This window comes from Mastigoproctus giganteus, chromosome 8 (assembly GCF_048544385.1).
Source record: "Mastigoproctus giganteus isolate SK-2022 chromosome 8, ASM4854438v1, whole genome shotgun sequence".
Classification (NCBI taxonomy): domain Eukaryota; kingdom Metazoa; phylum Arthropoda; class Arachnida; order Uropygi; family Thelyphonidae; genus Mastigoproctus; species Mastigoproctus giganteus.
The window spans coordinates 57,718,162-57,733,532 of NC_143582.1; the positions used below are offsets into that span (position 1 = coordinate 57,718,162).

General features: G+C 38.6%; 1 protein-coding gene across 5 annotated transcripts in view; it reads right to left on the minus strand.

Moving 5' to 3' along the window:
• Positions 1-15,371, minus strand: part of LOC150081550 (organic cation transporter protein-like) — a 165,577-nt gene that overhangs the window by 39,139 nt on the left and 111,067 nt on the right. For all 5 annotated transcript variants that reach the window (XM_090380098.1, XM_090380096.1, XM_090380097.1 and 2 more), the window contains 4 exons: positions 8,217-8,320; positions 7,829-7,983; positions 1,894-2,062; positions 1,575-1,722 (listed from right to left, as the gene is read on the minus strand). In XM_090380098.1, coding sequence (XP_090236224.1) covers positions 1,575-1,722; positions 1,894-2,062; positions 7,829-7,983; positions 8,217-8,320 — 576 coding nt within the window. The remainder of the gene's footprint in view (positions 1-1,574; positions 1,723-1,893; positions 2,063-7,828; positions 7,984-8,216; positions 8,321-15,371) is intronic.

Below are 15,371 nucleotides of genomic sequence, written 5' to 3' on the forward strand. Positions count from 1 at the left end.
GAGATTTAAAAGTGTGTGGGAATTGTTCATGTGTAATGTTCTGTACCGTTGCTCATCTGGTCATTTAGCCGTTCCCCCATTGAGGCCCAACGCTGTCCCACTTACGCCCCGTGGAGGCAGACCAGGAACCCAGTAGCTGTAGATTCACTCTGGCAAGTCCTGCCGCTTAATTTCCTGGGATTTCGGCGGCTAGGACTTTAAAAAAAAAATCAACTAAGTTGTCTTTGCCCCACTGGAGAATTACCTGGAGGTCGGCAGGTCAGCATTTAAGGAATTGGTAGCGGATATTATGTACTCAGATGTAAGGATGCATGCAAGCTTGATTCGCCGTGTGAAAATTAATTTTCACCCTCCCTGTGCTGTCATCTTGATTCGCCATCATCGAGGGGCGACATTTCGTCAGCTAGCCTCGGGTGTCGAAATAGCTTGACACTGTACTGATGTGGCCTGTCAGTGGCGCCCTTCTCCTGTCGGCGCCCTTGGCACCTGCCCCAATGCCAAGGCGTTCCTACGCCACTGCCCTCATGCGTAGCACAGTTGGTATAATCACCATTCTCCCGACACCGGGGGAAAAGACATCAGTTCGAATAGGGTCAATGATGGGAGGAATTTTTATGGGCATTTTCACAATGCGTCGCTGAGTTGGTCGGTCTCAACTGAAGGCAGCATGGAGATCCCTCCAAGGACTCGGGTTTTTCGAGCAGCAAACAGCAAATTAACCACAGAACACACGCAAATTTACAGACATATTATTTACTGTGCAATATGGCCTAAGTTGCATACGCCTAAAACTCTATAGCAGTGCTACTCAAAGTGTGGTCAGCGGACCGGTGCCGGTCCCCGACGATTCATCCGTTATCGGTCCACGCGAAATTTGTATTTTACAAAAGTACCGGTCCGCGACAGGTTATCTTATTTTGGATACTGGTGCTGCATGTGTATTGTTTTCAATGAAATGTAGTTAAAAAGTACAGGTCGGGTCACTGTTGTTAATACTTAAATATTAACAAGAGTGATCATTCGCTAATGTAGTGCAGACTGACATATATCGAATCGACATAAGTTGAGGAAAGTTCGTATTCTTAAAGTTCATGGAGAATAATGAAATATAAACTGAATGGCTTATAATAAAAATGTGGAAATTCTTTATATATTAAATTACTTATTCCAAAGACGAGATCTACGAGCAACTACCAATTACGTAAATATACTCCGACAAGTGGAAGTATGGGAGATCAACATACAAAGAAAAAAAAAAAAAAAAAAAACTATTTTAAGTTACGGTTATCTGCGCTAAGTTATCAATTCTGAAATGTTTTCAACTACATCGATACGGTTTTAATGAATTATGCATCTCTTATATCAAAAAAAAAATTTATAAAATAAAAAACAGTACGCCTATTTACGAACTATGGCGTAAAAAAAAATTAAATAAATCAAATTAATCGTTCTGCAGCAAAGCGCTTACTCATCTATTACTGAGTCATATTTAGTAATGCAAAAAACTTCTATAATTCAATAGTTCCTTAGCCAAACTTTGTTCCTTATGTTGCAATAACAGTAAGACGCCTCACCTTTTCAGCCTGACAGCAGAGCTTTTTCACTTCGGTTTCCAAGTCATTCACGTCTTTGTGATTCTTTTTAACTGCTATTTTTATCACCTTAAGGGCATCCTCAAACTTCCCATGAGTCAGTAACCATCGGGGAGATTCTGGTATGAACCTTATGGGACCACATAAAAAGAAAACACTTGTTTTAAAACTGAAATTAGTATTAGGAATGGCCACGTGGTGCAATGAAGCCTAGGGCTCATGCTACACCAGCCAGAAGTATTTGAACATTAACAAATTATTATCTCAACATCTTACAGAGTTGCTTATGAATGTCACTTACCACCAAGCAGTGATTAAGGCTATAGATGGGATGGTGATAGCTAGCTGTATATAAAACCAGTCTCGCAGTATCCAGGCAATTCCAGGAAGAATGATGAAACCGACAGACCATCCAAATCCCAAAGTGATACCCAGGGTTGAGCGATACTGAGCACCTATAATCTCGATAACTGAAGAAGAAAACAAAATTATAGTACTGATGATCATCACACCCAATAAGTGGAATTAGACATTTATAAGATAAAATGTAATGGTAAAGCAGTAAAAAAAATTTCATTCAAAATATGTCATTCAACGGAAAATTGCAGTCATTATTAACCATGCTTAGAAGATACAGCTAACATTCTCCAAACGTACAACACCCTGAAGACTGACCCCCCCCCCCCCCCAAGTTCTGTGATGAGAAAACGTACAGATCTCATAAGATACAGGACATTTACCATCACGTACAGCTGTAGTATTTTCCTAATTATCCCCTTCAGGCTGGAATCTCCGTTGAATCCTACTTTGCTCCTCTACTGAGAAGAATTAATTTTGTTTTAAATTATTATTTGTTTGTACGTATATGTAGGTTAGCTGCATATATTACGATACGTGTGTGTATTTATACGTCTCTACCTTTTGCTTGTGTCGCTGTAAGTGCTTTATTTACTCGTATTGGATATTATTCGCACTCTCCTAGCTGAAGGCTATTCAGGGGTGCAGCATATGCAACAAATTGAATAATAATAATTATTATTATTATTGTTATTATTACTAGTTGAAAACATGGTCCAATGGAGCAGCTGACAATAAAGGATGATGGCTATGATAGCAAAAAGAATGATAAACAAAATAAAAGGAAAAGAGGCAAAACTGGAACAATGGAACAGCAAAGAGAAGCTGGTTGTAAGGTTTTAAGCGCATCAGCAACTTAGGCCATTATTGTTCCATATATAATATAGAACAATATTATATTGTTCCATATTATATATGGACCATAACCATAAACCATAAAATCTGAGATAGTAAGTCTTGATGGATTTCAATCACCGTTTCTCACGGATTTAACTGTACAGCTGCGGAAAGCTGAATTACGCAAGCACACATATTAATATATTTTTTCAAATAAATAAAAATAATAATAATCAACACAAGAAGCCATTTTATATATCGGCCCAATCCGCCCAGCATATAAAATTTGTGAAGAGGTGCGTTAACTCCACAGCATATTCCTTAATTGGTCGACTTGTCTTGAGTGGGACCATTATAAGTCGAAGAAACTGTATGTAAGGTTCACACTATCCTATATATCAATTACTATACTTAATTAGATATAATTTTCGCCGACCGGGCTAGCCGAGTGGGTAAAGTACCTGCCCGGCAACCCAAAGGTCGCGGGTTCGATTCCCGCCTCGGGCTTGGATCAAAGTACTGCAAAAACCTTGGGAGGTGCAATATGGCCACAGAAGCCGATGCGCCAACAACTACCAAATCAAAAAAAAAAAAAAAAAAAAAATATATAATTTTCCATTTAATATGTCAGTTAAAGTTACTGACTTATTTTAATATTCTGAATAAAAATGAAAATTGATTAATGATCTTGATACAGCAGCATCAAAACAAAAATTAATAGGGCCAATTGAAAAGTCGCCGGTATTGTAATTTAAAAACTACACTGATGAGGTATAGAAATTTAACTCTGAACATTTATAGTGCTATGTGACTAACTGGAGGAAGCTAATCTGACTGACTTCCTTCCAAATATGACTTTGCAGTTATGCATTACAAACGATCATAACCAGTTCACAACAGAAGAAAGTAAAGCACTATCCGTTTCTTATGGACTAAAGGAAAGAAATCAATAGAAAGTAAAAAAATTAAGGTTGGGTGTGAATAAGCAGTATCTGCAAATATGTTCATAAGCAGTGTCGATTATTTAACGAAGGGCAACGGAAATTAGAAAATGAAAACAGACTTTGATACTCAAGAACACCAGTCACTGCTCTTAATGTTATTGAAGCTATATGCATAATTAAAGTGAACTGTCGTGTAACTGTCTTAAGAAAACAGCAACCTCAACTACTTGGTAGCAAAATTATAAATTCTGAGTTGCTCCTGTAATTTACCGTACGGGCCCCATCTTTAACAACAATATCGAACCAGTCGTCAGGCAGTGAGTGACTCCTGCGGTCTCTGCGATGGCGGACCTAGCGATATGACAGCTTCTTCACTAATGATGGGGTAATCATCTTCCATGACAATGCACCACAAACCACGGATTTGTCAGCAGACTGGTTAGAATAGACTGGACAAAACCACTTTGCAGCCTTCCTCTATTGCCTAACCTGATTTAGCATCTTCAGATTTCCGTCTGTTTCCTCACATTAAGCCATATCTTGGAGGAAAAAAATTAGACAAGGTTTCCATAATGGCATGACACGTCGGGATAGGTACTTGAATATTCATTGAGATTATGTTAACAAATATCTCTTTGTAACTGCAGATAATTTCTATACCTCAGTATTTTTGAAAAGAAAACATTGGACACCTTACTTTCGGAACTGAATAACTTTATAAATGAAAACGAAACTGGTTTAAAATAACTGATCTTTGAAGAACAGAGCTAACAAACACATAGTATCCAACTATTTCTAGCATTTTTTTTCCAGATCATATTTATAAAAACGTTTACTTTCACAAGATTCAATATGAATAAAAGATACGTATAAGAATAAAAGAAATTATCAAATGCATTTTGAAACTTTCTGAATATATAAAATGGAATGAAAAGCATTTCTCAGACGCTACAGAATTATATTAACTTCTGCTTTTACTAAATTCAGCCTGATTACGTCAAGCGTCATTATGTGAAATCTGACAATAAGCGAAGTCTGCATTTAATTATTATGTGGCCACTTTATTTGATACAATTACCTAATAGCGGATAGGTCCCCCTCACCAACCCCTTTACCCACACGAAAAACCTGGACTAGTCGTGGGTTTAAAGAGGTGGCCAAACCCTGCCACAAGAATGATAGCCCATGTTGACTCAATTGCTTCCCACAGATGTACCAAACTAGACGGTTGCAGTTTCCTACTCCGAAAGGCTCGTTCCACCTCATCCCAGAGATGCAGAATTGAATTAATATCTGGTGAATTCACTCTCGAACCAGTTATGTACAATCAATTTTGACCTCGTTTTATGGTGCATTAACATGTTAGCATTAGTACAAGCATGCAAGAAAGGGCTTATACAGCATCAGCCAAAAAAATAAATTTTCTCATTTTTCACCCACCACTCGCTCCAAATATTTTTCTAGTTCTGCCTTGAATCTATTTAAGCAATCCACTTCTACAACGACAGATGGAAGTTTGTTCCAGCAATCAACCACCCGCTCGTTAAAGGCAAACTTCAGCACATCTATACTACAAGTGTCTTCCCTCACTATGACTTTATGCCCTCTGAGGCGATTATTCTGAGCAATAGGAACAATTCCAACAGCATTCAACATGCTCAAACCATCAAAGGGTTTTTACGCCTCAATCAGATTACCTCGCAGGTGCCCAGTCTCCAGACACTGTAATTTGCAAAACTTTAGCCTTTCTTCTTGAGAGCAACAAGATTCACTAATCTTGTTGCCCTTCTCTGTACTCGATCCAGCAACTCTACATCCTTCTTAAAACAAGGCCTTCAGACCAGACCTGTATACAGTATTCAAGGTGTGGCCTGACCATTGCCTTATACAATAGGATAATCACTTCCTTATCCCTACTAGAAAAATTCGTGTATATCATTCATTGACAAGACACCATGAGCTACTCTGGCAGAGTCTGCAAACTTGGACATTAAGCCTGATATACCATCATCAATATCATTAATGGATACAGAAAACAACAATGGACTCAACACTGAACCCTGGGGTACTCCACTAATAACATTAATCCAAGAAGAGCAGTGTCCATTGGTTACCACTCTCTGTCTTCTCCCACTCAACCATCCCTTTATCCATAACAGCAATTTGCCTCCAATGCCGCACTGCTCCAATTTGTGCAGCAGTCTTCCACGTGCAACAGTGTCGAAAGCCTTTCTAAGATTCAAATATATGATATCAAAATTATTCTTTGCATCCAGTTCCTTTGTGATCACATCATAGTATCCAATCAAATTGGTCAGACAAGGCTTCCCCTTAACAATCCCATGCTGTGTCCGAGCTATAACTGAAGTCTTCTCTAGATGAACCTGCAATGCATCTTTAACTAGTGCCTCCATTAATTTTCCTGGAACAGAAGTTAAACCAGCAGGTCTATAATTACTTGTGTCGGCCTTTGATCCTTTGTGAACTGGGGTCACATTTGTACATCTCCAGTCAATGAGTACCTCCCCTGAGTCCAAAGAAGCTCTCATAATTATGGCTAAGGTTTACTTCCTTCCTTTGCTGCTTCCTTTAATATAACTGGATAGATCCCACCACCCCAGGTGCCTTTCTTATGTTTATCTTCAACAATTTCTCCTCCACTTTGCTCTCAGTTATTATAAAATCACCTAGCTCACTGCCAGAGTTTAAGACACCTCTGGCATTACCCTCCCTCAATAACTCCTCGTGTATGAATGTAGAGGTAAAATACTCATTTAGTTTGGTCGCTACCGGAGCAGGATCATCAACAGTTGAACCATCGATATCAAGTGGGCCAATCTGATTCATTCCCTTCCTTTTAGAGTTTACATAAGTAAAGAACTCCTTGCTGTTTGTTTTTCTTTGCATCCTTTGCCAAATATTTCTCGTAATCTGCCTTTGCCTACATAACCACCTTGTTGAGCCTAACTGCAGATGGATACACTGCGATTAGGTATTTGAAATTTCTATGACATCTGAATGCCACAGAAATTTCTATTTCTATATTATTCAAATGTTGCCCTTTCAAGGCTGCTATCAAGGATCATAGTATTAACCACGAAAACACTACCAACACCATTACTCCCACCACCAGCCTGCACTGTTGCCTCTCGTCAGGATGGTTCACGCGCTCATGCTGTTTCCGCCACATTATCGTTCTCCAATCAGCCTGAAATAACAGAACCAGGATTCATCAGACCAGGTAACGTTTTTACAATCATCTGCTATCCAGAGTCTGTCAGGGCGCAATATAACCTTGTCGTTTTTGTGCCGTAAAAAACCAAAAACCAACAAACTATCTAGAGTTGATGTTCTTGAGGGCAGTGTAACTGTACCATCTTGTTTTTTTTTTGGTGGCAGGAGTGTAACCCAATTCGGTCAAGCTCGATGATACCTTATCCGCGTCAAGGTAGAAATCGTGCCTTGAAATGTGTAAGGTACTTGATTGTTATTGGCCTAACTTTTGCCTTTCTGTGACACTGCACAAGTCTTCTCAGTCTCCATTGGCCTCTCGCATCAACGAGCTCCTTCCGACTACAGCATCGCCTTAGCTGGATGTTATCTGGTATTGGACCAATCTCGTACACTCGAAAACCCAGCGGGGTTGCAGTATCAGAGATACTCATACCGGCGCGTTTAGTGCCGACTACTATGCAACGTTCAAAATCACATCTTTCGTCCGTCCCATTCTATTACTAAATTTTACATATACAGTATCTATATATCTGCTTTATATTGATCATGGTACAACACGTGATTCTGTTATTGAAGGAGTGCTGTATTACGTGGGAAGGGTAGATATATCAAATGAAGTGGCAACTTAGTGTATTCGCTTAAGGATCCGGAAATATCGGTATATACACATATTTTTCCATTAAACAATAGGTGTACTATCCAGAGAAAAGTTTCACACTCTAACTTGAAAGTAGTCTCCAGCATTGGCATTTAATTCAGCAATAAAATATATATTTTTTTCCTTCTTTGATTTGGAACACATATTATGCACTGGTGTAATTTTGCGGGGTTTCGTGTATCACGAAGCACTCGCACGATACATACATAGAACAAATCCTGTAGTATACATTCCGGAAGCTCCCATTGCCACGAAAAATCTCATGATGACAAACATCACGAAGGAATTTGAGAAGGCAGTTGCCATTCCGCTGATGAGGAGGATCACGATATTCAGAATGATAATAGGTCGTCTTCCGTACCTAAATATGAAACAAATGACGAAAGACTACTAAACGAAAGTATCACAAATGAAAACAAACTCTTAACAGTTATGATATGAATCCGAAAAGTAAAATATAATATGAACTAAGGTATTTAACAGAGAATTGTAATGTTACCATCCAGAATGATCTATCTATTAAACCAACTATTAATACACAGGGTAAGAAACAGTATTGTTAGGATATTTAGAACAATTACAGAAATTACATACCTGTCCGAAAGCTGCCCAAAGAGCAAAACAGCAAGCAGAAAACCAGCCATGTATACCGACTGGCTCAGCGAAATTAGCCATTCGTTGTCACACACCAGGTTGAACTGAAGAAAAAACAATATTTAACGCCTTCACAAGACTTTCATAGTATGTACAGTATATGCAAACTCTTATAATTAATGTATTCTTATTCAGAGATGTTTGGAGCACCATTCAGTGGTCGGACTGACGTGAAATTTGGTGTATCTACAGTCCAGAACTTGGGTAAAAAAAAAAGAAAAAAAAAAAAAAGGTCATGTATTCCCAACCACCACAATGCACAATGGACAGAAATGGCGTCATTTCATGTTACAGAAGTTGCTCCGGTATTACCTGTACAAAATTTTCATTAGAGCTAAATGTGGATGATATAGGGAACGGAAAGACCCTTCGCCCTCTCTTTTCTGGCATGAATACAGGTGGAAAATCAGTAGCAATGGTACATCCTCTGCGAAGGCAATGTTCACTTCACTTTACTCTTTTTTAAAGGTAGTGTGAATTCTCAAAACTGCCACATTTGAGCATTGGAAAACCCCCTGTGAATCAAGCAGTTGGGCCATTCTCACCATAAGTAACTATTTAGGTGGTTTCTTACATCATTAGACTATTCCTCTCTGACAGAGGCGGATTTAATGGCGGGCGCACCGGGCGCGCGCCCCGGGCCCCGCAAAACCCCAACTTTACACTTTTTTCTAATGACACCAAGTTTGGTTTCATATGTGCAATTTTAATTACGTACAAGTTTACAATCGGCGGTAAAATCTGATAGTATGTTTATATTCGCTTATTTTCATTACTACGCTGCATAGGCCCCGCGCGGCTGTGCTACCGCTCATCGGAGCAATAGAATCGTATTTGCTACTTTGTACTTACAAAGGTTCTCCTGCAGTGCAGACTTACGATATACGCAAATACGTGTGTATTGTATATTGTTGAAATTATATTAAGATAAAATTAATTCCTGTTGTTGCATCAGCGCCTGAATTTTCGTAGTTTATGAATAATTTTTGAATTTTAATTAATCATTAATTTATTGCGCTATAACGAAAAATCTCTTCTCTAGTATTCTAATCATTCAGACTATTAAATTTTATATTTTTCTTTTCATTGGTAGGCTACCAATGGTAGCTAGAAAAATGAAACGACATCTATCAGGGGCTGAAAAAAGACAAATTAAAAAAAGACGCGAGGAAGTTGCCAACCAACAGAAAGGAGCATTGGACAATAACTGTACATGTTAATACATGTAATTAAAAATACATGTATTAACATGTATTTTTATTTTCCCTATCTCTCTCTTTTTTTTAAGGGGCCCAGTATTTTCTTCGGCGCCCGGGGCCTCAACCATCTTTAATCCGCCACTGCTCTCTGAGAACATTCAGCTTGGAGAGCCTGTCACCTGCTTCTTTACAAATGATAGGCCATCGGAATATGCTGAAAATTTTCATCATTCCTCAGCTCCCCCAATGGGGATGCTAGAATCCAGTGTTTATTCACGATGGAGTGCCACCTCACATTGTTCCATCTATGCAAGACCTATTCCGAAGGCATTTCGCCGATCACGAAATGATCAGTCAATCCTGGCCCATATAGTGGTCATCCCGTTCGCGTGATCTTATCTCGATTTCTGGCCATAGGAGTAGCTAAGAGCACGGTGTGTTCTTATATGATCTGCAACTTCACCGAGCTAAAGGGTAGTATCACCCCCGACTATTCAATGGAGTTTAGAAAGCAACATGTTTACTAATAGCCATGAACACATTTTAATGATATCCATCAGAAACATATATTTGTTCCTTCCTCTCAAGGCAATAGCGCCATTTCTGCCTCTTGTAGAAGGTTATGTGAAGTATTTTTTTTTCTACCATTCTCTTCACTATATTAAAGAATTTATGCGCAACACATTCCAGTTCAATCCGATCATTAGCTAGTATTCTAGATCGTTCTGAATAGGGATACCGTAATGAAATGATCCTGTATTAAAGTTATTATATGTTAAAAAGTTTTAAATATTTATTACATTCCACACTTGAAACTTTTAATATACATTATGTATTTCAGCTGGATTGTTTGGAATAAGTTAAGAACAGCTAAGGTCATGAGGAGTCTGCTTGTGGCGTCTGTAAAATATGTACACAGTAGGTAAAATGTGTGCAATCTCTTATCAGTTTTCTTGTCTGCAAGGTGGAAAAACCACAACCTACAAGACAACTCTTCCAGTCTCGACAGAAGGTCATAAATAATGTTACTAGTCGACCAGTAACAGTATTTACTACCATTCTTATTGTCAATTTTATTGCCAACATCTAATATAATAACAATTAGCAATTTTGAGGAATAACAGTGAGGTCAGTGCCACAGGAAATTTTATTAATATAAAAATTTTTATTTCAGTTATGTGTAAAGATGCCGCTGGAATTTCTGCTAGAGAAATATAACCTAAAATTTTTTCAAAATGTGCAAAAGCATACGCTATCCTGCTACAGTTACACCACAATGTTCTAGTTATGAATAAAGAATGTACTTATTTAAAAAAAACAAGTTAATAGCAAATTTGAAGACTGCCACAACAAGTCGTGGAAGACTGCAATAATTTCTAGTACACTGCTCGACCAAATTAACAGAATACGTATAAACGTGGTGTAGTCATAGAGCTTGCGATGAAGCGGGACAAAATTGGGTATAGTGGTGTACTACAGAATAACGATGAAATGAGGAGACAGCGAGACACTTCGGACAGGTATCGGGGATATTTATCGGGGTTGTATAAGAATTATCAAAAAGGTCACATTACAGTAGTCGATACAAGATGCTCGAAAATATGGTCACATGACATTAGTACGGCGTATGATGCCCCCCCCCCAAGGGCTAAACAGGCCTGAGAGCGGTGAACCGTGCTCTATATAAATGTCTATAAGATTCTGTGGCAACAAGTCCCATTCTTCCACCAGCGCAAACCTCAGCTTCCCAAGTGACCGAAGAGTTCGTTGTCCGCGTGCAGTGCGACGCCTAACGGCGTTCGATCAGTTTTAAGTCTGCTGATCGTGCCCGCCAGTCGATGGATATCTTCAGAATTTTCAGATATTTTTCCACCACTTGAGCTCTGTGTGCAGTGGCGTTGTCGTACATGAAAAGAAAATCTGGGCCAACCATAACCCTGAAAAGTCGTACACAGGGTTCAAGGATCTGTTTTCGGTACCTCTGCGCAGTTACTGTACCCATATCCAGTGCAGGCCCAAAGCATTTAGGCGCCCTGGGAGAGGAAAGACTTTTATGCGGCACGTTTCGGAGATTTCCGATAAGTACCGAGCTTGGCGTACTCTATGACAGGACACGCTCGTGGGTTAATTTTTAGCCGGCGAATTTAACAGTCACATGACGTTCCCCAAAATTCGGCGGCTAGTGCTCGGGCCGCTACCGCCCATATCAAAAACATGAAGAGGGGTGCGGGCGTTGATCATTATTCCGCCCCATACGAGAACACCGCACCGCGTATCGCTTACTCCGATGTTGGAGGGATGGTACTGCACTCCTCGTTGTCTCCAGATGAAATAACATCTAGAATCTGTTTGTAGGCTAAAACGAGACTCCTATTTTATTGTGAACAGTGTCTTCGGCGACGACAAAATATTCATGAGAAACATTTTGTTCTGTTAATTTTGTCAAAGAGTGTAGAAAGCTCGCAGTATTATGCTCTACTAATGAAGAAAGTTTGTAATGAAGCTCTCTTTGTATGATCCACTAATGAAGAGAGTTTCATTAATGAAGAAAGACATTGGTGTCTGGGCTTCCACTAGATGTCCAACTGGGTTGAGATCATCGCTCTTTGTTGGCCACTGCAACACGTCCAGTCCTTTCTTTGTTACACGGGCGTTGTTGCGTTGGAAGGTATATGGGTCGCTTCCATTAAATTAGCATAATGTATGGCACGTAGTATTCTCCAGAAGACCAGTGCAGGACGATGTTTGTTTGTTATTTGGTTTTTAGGAGCATTAGCAACTAAGGCCATATTGCTCCGGGGATATGCGGTGGTCATTCCCTGACCTTTCCGCATCCTCCGTATTTGGTGGTCACGGGCTCGAACCCGGTCTAATCAAGAAGCGTGTGCTACGCACTGCTGCTCCTGCCCACCTGGCTACGAAGGCGCCAGTGCACGGCGCAGCATTCATGGTTTCATGCATTACGACCAGTGGGCGGGCGTGGTCTACATCACGAGAACCATCTCTCAGCAAAGATTCTTATTCCTACTCCTCCGAAATTCATAGTTGGGACAACACACTCCAATAGCAAGCGTTCTCCACGCATCTTCCATAACCAAACACAACTATCGGAAGTAACGGGTCCGATCCCCTTCCCCATAACCAACAGGGACATCGCATTTTTTTCTATAGTAGTATTCAGCGCCATCTTGAATCCCTTCGAGAATAAAAAAAAACTGTCGGTCTGAGGCGAGGGTAGTATGGTTTTCCTCACATAAACTGAGGTTTTTCAGCCAGAAAACAGAAAATCGACCACAGAACACACGAAATTTGCAGACAATATATAGGCGCAATATGGACTCAGTCGCTGATGCGCCTAAAACCCTACAACAAATAACTAGTAATACTAATTTATTACTAATTCTTTTTACTAATATTTTAATACTAATTCTTTTTACTAATTTTTAATATTAATTCTTTTTACTCATCATCATCATCTGTCATCATTCCACTATTCCACGGGTCGACGTATAAAGCCTCGTCACCATGCCCTGTCCGCGTACTTCTCTCCGTCGTTGATTTCACTCCAGTTTCCTCCTCTCTTAATTATTCAGTCTTTATCATGTCCTGCCACCTCATTCTTGGTCTCCCCCTTGGTATTTTGTCCCTTAATTGTAAATCAAACATTCTTCTTGGCAAACACCTCTCGTTTATCCTCTTGACTTGTTAAAACCATTTCAAACGGGACCTTTCAATCCTATTCTGGAGTTTTTCAGCCTGAATTCTCTCCCTAATCACATTATTTCTGATTTTGTCGCATCTTGTCTTTCCGGCTATGCTCCTCACAATTCTCATTTCTGCTCCCTGAAAATTCTTTTTACTAATTTTTTAATACTAATTCTTTTTACTATATTTAATACGAATTATTTTACTATTTTTAATACTAATTTAATACAATTTTAGTACTGTACAATTTTCGCAACTAATACAAACAACAAGTAATACTAATAAATAAATAATAATTTCATTGTATCCTAACTGTTCAACTAGATGTGATATATAGAGATGTTTAAAGGATAAATTATGAATTATGATTAAAATTATTTATCCTCTAAATTTTCCTAAGTCGATCACCAAAACGCCTACCCTCCAGACGATCGCTAGACTAGTTAGCCCGCTCAACTCTCAATTACAGTATCTACCTCACTTTTGAGGAGCCTGTTGCCTAGAATCGGGGCCCAGGGAACGTGCTTGAGTAGGTTTCTGTGGGAAGAACAAAATAATCCCAATTCCTAAAAAAAAAGTGACAAATTCGTCCCTTCAAATTAACGTCCTATTACGTTTATGACTTACTTTAATTAATTTTAAGTAATAAAGAAAAAATCAACTATCAACCATTATATTACAATGAGATTGTTAAACTTATTTGGCAATTTTCAATTAATAAAAATTGATTTAATAATAATATTAATAATATGGATTCCTTTAATATCGATCCATTGATCGATATTTTGGCTTTTGTAACTCATCTTTTCAGAACCCGAGCAGTTGCTCTCGACATTTCTTAGGCTTTAGATCGCTTTGAGGATAAACGTCTTCTAAGTAAGCTTCCATCTTATGGCCTGCCCTCCAATATTTGCAGCTGAGGAGCAGGTTTCTCTTTGACTGCTCACTCTGTATAATAGCAGATGACTATCTGTCTTCTTTCTACAAATGCTACGCTTCTACGGGTTTCTGTTCCTTTATCTGTTGTTTCCTGTATATGACCTTCCATTGACTGGAAATACTATTCATAATTTTCTGATGATAGTACATTACACTGAACTTGCCTGTTCGGCAAGAGCTTCTCTACACAAACAGCTGCAACCACTCGAATATCCACCATTAATTCCTTAATACTCTGATCCTCCTAAAACGCAGCCCTGTGTTACTTTTCCCACAACAGTGGTCTACGGCTCCTATGGTCACCTTCAGCAAAAAGCTTGGATCTTTAGACAAGGTGTCATTATTAAAGAGAATCCTAACTACTAAGCCTTCTTGACACGAAGGCATCACAAATACTGCTTCCTTTGAATCGGACAAATCAGATTTTCTCTTTCACTTTCGGTCGCCCTAAACAATTCCTGACAATACAGATCACACAAATTTGTAATTTTTGTGATTTGTACAATGTCCTACCACGGAACATTGTGCCTAAATTCTGAGGTGGTGCCCCAAAATTTCTCTTAAGCTCTCCAAAGGAGGATAGTCGGAGAGAACAAAAAAGCAAGCTGGGCAACCGACCTTATATTCTTTCTTTTAAAAAGTAAAAGATTCGCAACCAAACACTTTCTTATGATTGAAAAATTAATCATCAAAAACAAAACAATATTGCTCATGTATGTTTTATTTCAATATTTTTTATTTTTAATTAACAAACTTTAAGTTCTAATATGTCATTTACCAATCACAGCGTAATATGTATTGTATTGATAAAAGTAAAGATTTTGAAAACGGAGTAAGTAAGGACAATTTATAGCTTTTATGGAATCCATCAGTTAAGTTTCATTTTTATTTCATTGTTTACATTACGAGGGGCAAGGTTATATGTATATAAAGGAACTGTGTAAACATTTTTATACACAAAATACATAACAGATCAAAATATGCAACACAAGCTCATGGAAAACTATATATTATTTATCATTATTAAAATCTGCTTTATTACCTTACTGGTTCAACCCCTGAACAGTCTGCAGGCTAGAGGGGTATGTACCACCGACAGATCAAATAACAAAAGTCAAACATTACATAAAGTATGAGCAAAAACAAATTTCAAAATTACAAACAGATCAAATTACAAAATATTGCAATAATATTTTGCAATAATGCAACAGAAAAAAATTACACAATAATGCAGTAATATATAACCAATTAA